We start from the raw sequence: 8,171 nt of genomic DNA, 5'->3' as shown, positions 1-8,171 counted from the left end.
ACTTGCAATACCTCTGAAGCAACTTACAATACATTACACCTACTGAATACACTGACTCGCTTGTAGTATCTTTGGAATAAAGAGCTTTTAGAATGTTAAAAACCTATGGGGAAAAAAATTATTTAACACCCCTACCCACCCCCACAAAAGCAGTATGGTAGTGATCTCACACAGCTCTGGACACATCTATGTGTAACCATTCATCCACATTTGAACAGAGTGGACAGAGTGGACATTGCTGAAAATACAGAGTGATAAGGAAGAAACAAAATCAAACCTGCTTTAAAACCCAGCAACACAACTGTAGCTGTATAACTTTACAACAGCAACACTGCTTTAACAAAAATGTAAAACAGCAAGACTTATTTGACATCAAAACAAAAATTTTAAAAAATGCTGTCGAATCGCTCTCGCGGTACTTTGATGTCATACACAAAATGGTCTGCAGTGCTGCTTCAAGTCCAACGCTACTGTGTTTTATTAGGAGACAGACGCACAACAGTTCTTCTGTGGCTTTATAGGTAATATTTTCACTTACACAATTTAGCAAAATTAGACAATATTGTGTCTAATATAAACCACAATATTAACTTCTTATTATTGAATTGTTGTAAATAAATACCACATTTGGAACTGTTCAGTGCTCAAAAAATGCTGGGAAATCACTTCATGTAGCCCTACAAGAGTGATTACTGATAAACTGTCTGAAAAAAGAAAGTCACGTTTTAGAGAAGAAAAAAATCACCCACTGACTTTCAAAGCTGCTAACGACTTTCTACTTCGAGGATCTTGATAGAAATGTAGTGGAGTGAAAAATACAATATTTGTCTTTCAAATGTAGTGAAGTTAAAGTCATAAGTTTCCAGAAAAAATAATACTCAAGTAAAGTACAGATACTCAAAAAGTGTACTTAAGTACAATACTCAAGTAAATGTACTGAGCATATTAGACTTGCTGCATAAGTTTGATATGTTATATAAGAATAGTTAGCTCATATTTTATGGCATTAGGCTATAAATTAATGATAAATGGCTGTTTCAACAGGAGCTGTGGTGCAGTAGTGCAGAAGTTTGTAATATAAAGCAAGAAAACAGCTTATATACAGGTTCACAAATATTTTTTATATAGGCCCTATTATTTGTAAAAAAAACAAAAAAAAAACATTCTACGTTAAGTTTCTTCTGAAACTATTCTGAAGAGAACAGCAATAATAAAGTTCCAATGTATCCCTCTTCCTCCCAAAACCTACCTGTCCTGTTTAATAAAGGAACAAAAAAGCTCATAAATAAACAATTGTGGTGGCTTGTAGTGGAGTGGAGCCAGTATAAACAAAAGTCATGTGATAGCATAATGCTTAGTGGTATTATTTATGAGGAATACTCATTCACAAATAACGCGTCTATTCAGTTGACTGAACGGGCTCCATCTGAACCGCTAATGAATCGACAGCTTGAGACATAAGGGCCTTTTGCACCACAGGAACCTTTTCATAGTACCAGAACTAATACACACGTAGTCCAGAGTAGTCCAAATGACTCCAATGAGCTGGTGTGTCACGACACCGATTCTTTACAGTGAACCAACAACATACAGTGCAACCAGTGCAGTCCGAATCCTGAGCGAATGACTCTTTTGAGCCAGTTCTTTTTAGTGAATCAAAACACTTATGAATCAGTCGGAGCCGTCACTGAAGTAACCGCAGTTTATTGCTTGCTTTCGTGACATCTGACTTGAAATGAACAACTGTAACTGTTGTACTTAAAGCAATAAGCCCCAAGAAGTCGTGGTTTACAGTGAATTTATAACAGCTAAGGGGCGTTGTTAGGCATGACGCAAAGCGGAGTTGCCGAGCAATGACATACTATACACTATACACTATGTACTTATGCACTATGTGCTCATCCATGTAGTGTACGAATTATATAAGGTTATTTTGTCATTAATAATCAGAGTCTGATAGCCCCTCCCCCTTCACGACGTAATTAAATCTGTAACAGTTGAGTGCATGAAGTGTCCCAACATTCCACACTTTGGTTCCCTCTCGAGAACGATCTCTTGACATGGGTCTCTCGACTTGGGGACTCCCTTCCTTCCTAACCTACCTGAAATCTTATTACACAACGCCAGTAAAGTTGCAACTCTCACTGACCAATGCCAGCCAAGACGGCGAATAGGGGCGGGGCACCCACCACTATATAATGCGCCGTATTGGCGGCATCAGCTCAGAATCTTCCTCTTTCACGCATCCTACCGAAGACAGCTGTTGAAAAGACACAGGAAAACAGATTTCCCTCTCGGCATTCCAGCATGTCCAACGTTTGCACGCTGTGTTTGGGACCCATCGAGGTCCCGGACACTCACGTGTTCTGCATCCTGTGCCTGGGTCTCACCCATGCGGAGGCAGCACTCACCAGGTCGGGCTGCCCGCACTGCGAGGAATTTTCAGTGCGGTTGCTTAGGGCTCGGAGGAACATCGCCCTCTGTCGTCCCACCACAGCGAGCCGCATGTGGGTGACCGCACAGAAAGGCGCAATTCCCCCCCTCGCTCTCCGGTGTGCTTTGCAGAAGAGAGTCTTCAACCCGCTTCTGGCGCTTTGGAGATTATCTCGTTCGGTGTGGGACGACAACGATCTTGACGAGGCGTTGTCCCTTACGGCATCCGAGAAGGACTGGGCCCTCCCTCCAGAGGAGCGCTCTGAAGTGGAGGTACACGCCGCATTCCAGGATGAGCTCGTCCGGATTCTCACCAGGGCCGTGAGCGATCTCAGTCTAGAGTGGGAATCCCCCGACGAACCAGCTAAGAGCAAGCTGGATTCGGGGTTCCTTCACTCCGGCCGCCGAGTTGCCGCTCCGAGGAAGCGAGCCCCATTCCGTGCACGACGAGGTCGCTAAGGAGTGGGCTGCGCCCCAATCGGCTCGCATTCATGCTGGCGTGACACTTTGGTCACGCGGCGGAAAGTGGTCACGACGGACGCGTCAACGACGTGCTGGGGAGCTCACTGCGACAGCGTACCGGCCTCGGGCTACTGTACAGAGTCGGAGAGAACGTGGCACATAAATCGCCTCGAGCTGAGAGCAGTCTTTTTGGCTCTTCAGAGTTTCCTCACGCAAGTTCGGGGGCATCACGTGTTGATTCGCACAGACAACATGTCGGTGGTATCGTACATAAACCGCCAGGGCGGAGTACACTCGAGAGCCCTTTACAGACAGGCAGCACGCTTTTTGCTGTGGGCCGATCACCATCTGCTCTCCATTCGAGCAGCACATGTTCCGGGCTGCTTGAACAGCGGCGTGGATATGCTATCGAGGGACGGGATTCCTCACGGAGAATGGAGACTGAACCCCGGGACAGTGAGACTGATCTGGGGACAGTGAGACTGATCTGGGAACAGTTCGGGAAAGCGGAGATAGACTTGTTTGCGACAGAGGAGAACACGCATTGCCCTCTGTTCTTCTCTCACTGCGACAGCGTACCGGCCTCGGGCTACTGTACAGAGTCGGAGAGAACGTGGCACATAAATCGCCTCGAGCTGAGAGCAGTCTTTTTGGCTCTTCAGAGTTTCCTCACGCAAGTTCGGGGGCATCACGTGTTGATTCGCACAGACAACATGTCGGTGGTATCGTACATAAACCGCCAGGGCGGAGTACACTCGAGAGCCCTTTACAGACAGGCAGCACGCTTTTTGCTGTGGGCCGATCACCATCTGCTCTCCATTCGAGCAGCACATGTTCCGGGCTGCTTGAACAGTGGCGTGGATATGCTATCGAGGGACGGGATTCCTCACGGAGAATGGAGACTGAACCCCGGGACAGTGAGACTGATCTGGGAACAGTTCGGGAAAGCGGAGATAGACTTTTTTGCGACAGAGGAGAACACGCATTGCCCTCTGTTCTTCTCTCTGTCATGTTCTCCCCTAGGTCACCGTAATTTTGCCAAGTAAGACATGTTCCTGGATCAACATCTTTTGTTTAAGACACATTACTGTCCAAAAATACAGACTTAACCCAATCCTCACCCCTAAACCTAACCTTACCCATAATTTATTCCTAAAATCAGAGGGAAGTGATAGCTGATTAACAAGGGTGTAGTAGCACCTAATCCTGATTGTAAACCTAAAACTGACATTTCCTGAAAAGTTATCACTCAATTTTGATTGGTTGATTGGAATGATGGTTCCAGGATCAACAAAGATGTTGATCCAGGAACATGTTGTACTTGGTCAAATCACGCTCACTCTCTCCTCTAGGTGGAGACGCACTCACGATGCCGTGGCCAAATGCCCGTCTGTATGCGTTCCCCCCGCTGAAGATTTTGTCACAAGTGCTGCACAAAATCAGAGAGGCGTTATTAGTGTTATTAGTCGCTCCGTATTGGCCGAACAGGCCTTGGTTTCCCGATCTGCTGGAAATACTAATGGCTCCCCCGTGGCCGATCCCGCTGAGACAGAATCTCCTGTCTCAGGCAGATGGCTCGGTATGGCACCCCAACCCCGAATGGTGGAAACTTCAGGTGTGGATGGTGTGTGGAAACCGGTAAACCCGGGCTCGTTGTCTCGCCGCATGATGGACACAATTATGGAGGCATGAGCCCCTTCTATGAGATGCCTGAACGCCTGTAAATGGGCAGTGTTTGAGAGATGGTGTGAATCGAATGGTCGGGACCCAGAAAACTGCCCCGTGTCTGACATTCTGAATTTTTTGCAACAACGAATGGACGGTGGCAGTATGCCCTCCACTCTTAAGGTTTATGTTGCACCTATCTCAGCCTTGCACACTGCTTTCGACGGGCGCTCAGTGGGAAAACACGATCTAGTGATCAGATTTTTGAGAGGTGCTAGAAGACTAAGACCCTCTCACCCTCCTACGGTGCCATCCTGGGACCTGGCTCTGGTGCTGGGGGCGCTAGCCCTCCCACCCTTCGAGCCACTTCAGACTGTCGGCTTGAGGGAGCTCTCGCTTAAAACCACGCTGCTGCTCGCCCTTGCTTTGGTCAAGCGCGTGGGGGATTTGCAAGTGCGGCGCTCTCTGTGAATGCGGACTGTATGCAGTTTGGACCAGGTGATTGTAAAGTCATGCTCAAGCCAAGATTGGGCTACATGCCTAAATCGCTCTCGACACCGTTCAGAGCGCAAGTGGTGGCACTTTCTGCTTTCACTCCAGAGTTGGAGACTTCATTGGATGCCGCCCTGAATCAGGTGTTGTGTCCGGTGCGGGCTTTGCGAGTTTACATCGACCGCACGGCTCAATTTCGGCAATCTGAGCAGCTGTTTGTGTGCTTCGGAGGCAGCGCCAAAGGGCAGCCTGTCTCCAAACAACGGCTATCACATTGGGTGGTCGACGCTATTGCCTTGGCATATTCCAGCCGGGGAATGGAATGTCCTATTGGTGTCAGAGCCCATTCGACGAGGGTGGTTGCCTCCTCGTGGGCTTGGACTAAGGGCGTTTCTATCAAAGATATTTGTATGGCGGCTGGATGGTCTTCGCAGAATACCTTTGCCAGATTCTACAATTTGACGTGTGGTCATTAGCCTCACAGGTCCTGTCGGTGAGCACGACCCATGGTTCTACCTGCAACCACTAGCCGTTTGACTGTGTTGGTGGTTTCGACTAGGTCGCATAGGGGGATCGGGGCCATCGTCATATTCAGACTGTGGCGCCCCAGATGCGGCCATTCTCTATGTGTGTATATTGTTGTTAGTATTGTGCCTGGCCTTGCCGCTCACATGCTTCGTTGCACTGTTATATTACAAACTTGTATGTGTTTGACGTGACTATAATGTCTTAGCCTTGTATGGCGACGGTGTGGTCTCTCTCAATAAGAGACCTGCCATCGGATATGGATTCTGAGTAACCTGATTGGATCCCTAAGCGGGAATCTACATCCAATCCCCTCGAGGCGTGTCGCAGGCTGGCATTGGCCAGTGAGATTTGCAACTTCACTGGCGTTGTGCAATAAGATTTCAGGTAGGTTAGAAAGGAAGGGAGTCCCCAAGGCGTTAACGCCATGTCTCGTTCCCATCTCTCAGGGAACCGAGGTTACGACAGTAACCGGAGACGTTTTTCGGTTAAGTGCATCACTTTTTCTTTTTGGAATTTTCAGTGTGAACACACTACTCACACTATTTATACTACAAAACATCATTGAATAGTGCATAAGTACTAAATTAATAAATTATGTTTGTAGAGTAATTTACAACAGCTTCGAACGCGGCTCAACAATCAGAATCAAGGACCGGAACTATCCTTTTATAAGCTGTAGTTGTTCATATGACAACACTGTAGTACACATTGTTAAATTAAAGATTGTTACAAATGTGTAACAAATTAATGGATTGCATTTATACAGCCTATAAAAGTCTCTGTAAAGTCATTAAGAAGTCTTGCCAAGAATTAAATTGATTTCTATGCCAAGAATTACATTTATTTCTTATTATTATACATTACATTAAGGACCGGAATCCTTAAAAACAATCAGAACCACATTCCATAAAATTCACTTGCTTGTTTATAATTTTAAATCCTACACACGTCTTAAACACATTTCCTCCCTCACACACGTTATGACTGATTACATCTTGTTCTGTAAATGGGCAAAAGGGGTTTACTCTCCGGAGAGAAGAGCTGTGAGTTACAGAACAGCTGCTTTTATTCATGATTTGTAACTATCGTTGTTTTCTCTCTCTCCCACACACAGATTAAATCCTCGGGGGAAATAAGTCACATCAACATTTGCATCGACTCCAAAGAAACAGCGAAACGTCAGCGGTGCCCCGGCAACATCCAGAGCTCAACTCCTCGAGCGATGGAGCCTCAACTCTGCAGCACTTTTGGACAGATACACACTTACTGTATAGAAGCTACGCCAGTATGTACATTTTTTTCTATCTGCTGTTTTACACATTTATCTAATTTAAAATGGGAAAACAGCCCATGAACACAAACATAATCCGATAAGGCAACCCCTCTTGATCTATATTTGTCATAATATATCTGAATCTGATTCATCGCAGCCTAAATAAACCAAAAATGCGGTTTGACTCAGGTGTATGCTGGATAGAAAGAGCGAGCAACCTCTAACCCATTTGATCAGAAGTCCATATAAATGCATTTAAAAGAAAACCGGTCGAAGCAATTCAGTAAATGTAGCCTATATCAGCATCAACTTACGCAGATGTAAAGCAACAGGCAAGATGAGGCAGGCGTTGCAGAGGAGAGGTGTCATCCTGAACAGATCCCAGTGCACAGAAACTGAAGGGAGTTCAGTCAGATGTGTGTGTTCATTTAATAGAAACTCAGAGCTTCAGCTCGCATTGCGCTGGAGTGCTGAATGATTCACTAGCGCGCGTATCTAGTAGTAAAGGGGAGGAGGCTGCGGGAAAACACGACTGACTGCTCAACGGAGGTTTGTCTCAAGCACAACTTTTCATTTCACTCACGCATTAGTATTACTACACGCTGGTCTGCATACACTTTCATTAGAAGACATCAGAAAACATTACATAATGATAACGTCAGTAGCTCACGAACATATTTGATAATATACCATAGTAAATGCATGTAATGTGTAACATGTACACTGTAAAATAAAGTATGACCATAGTTTGTATCAATTCTTGTATCAAACTACATACTCAGATGTGTGCTGTATTGTATATTATACAGATTTTATAATACAGGTTTTGTGTGTTATACAGGGGCAGACTTACCCATTAGGCAAAGGTAAGCGACCGCCTTGGGCCCCCAAAAGCCAAGGGCCCCATAAAATGCTTTTCATAGGAGATGCGCATTAAGCGCGGACACTCGAAGGTTGCTGTTTATGGTGTTTATTACCACGACAACAGTCCCGAGTTGTATGTGCTTTTTGTGTATCCTGCTTGAAGGAGATGAAAATATCATGCATCTGAAGCTGTAATTAAATATTGAGAAAGTGTGTATTATATGTTTATAATTGTTGTAAATGCCGCTTATTTATGAGAAGGAACCAAGTAGAGGACACATACGCAGTTACTTTTTTGGTTGATATAATCCTTAGGTGTGTAAATGTATAATTGCCTTTTCATTCTTTTTTCAGTTTTATTTAAATTTGTAGTTAAAATAACTAAAAATAGATTTATTTTAAAGTTTAGAATTAGACAGCCTTTGCACACAGGCTTACTCTGGTAAATCATCAG

At 45.0% G+C, this 8,171-nt stretch overlaps 1 protein-coding gene across 1 annotated transcript in view; it reads right to left on the bottom strand.

The window, feature by feature from the left end:
* The window catches only part of nrn1la (neuritin 1-like a), a 37,154-nt gene extending 29,850 nt beyond the window's left edge, over positions 1-7,304 (bottom strand). Inside the window, exon 1 of the mRNA XM_016287788.1 lies at positions 7,168-7,304. Coding sequence (XP_016143274.1) covers positions 7,168-7,222 — 55 coding nt within the window. The 5' untranslated portion in view covers positions 7,223-7,304. The remainder of the gene's footprint in view (positions 1-7,167) is intronic.
* Positions 7,305-8,171: the final 867 nt, after the last annotated feature.

The sequence above is a fragment of the Sinocyclocheilus grahami genome, unplaced genomic scaffold (assembly GCF_001515645.1).
Source record: "Sinocyclocheilus grahami isolate Dianchi unplaced genomic scaffold, SAMN03320097.WGS_v1.1 scaffold225.1, whole genome shotgun sequence".
In the NCBI taxonomy this organism is placed as follows: domain Eukaryota; kingdom Metazoa; phylum Chordata; class Actinopteri; order Cypriniformes; family Cyprinidae; genus Sinocyclocheilus; species Sinocyclocheilus grahami.
Note: the sequence above shows the minus strand (reverse complement) of the source record. Positions and strands in the feature narration are given on the sequence as shown.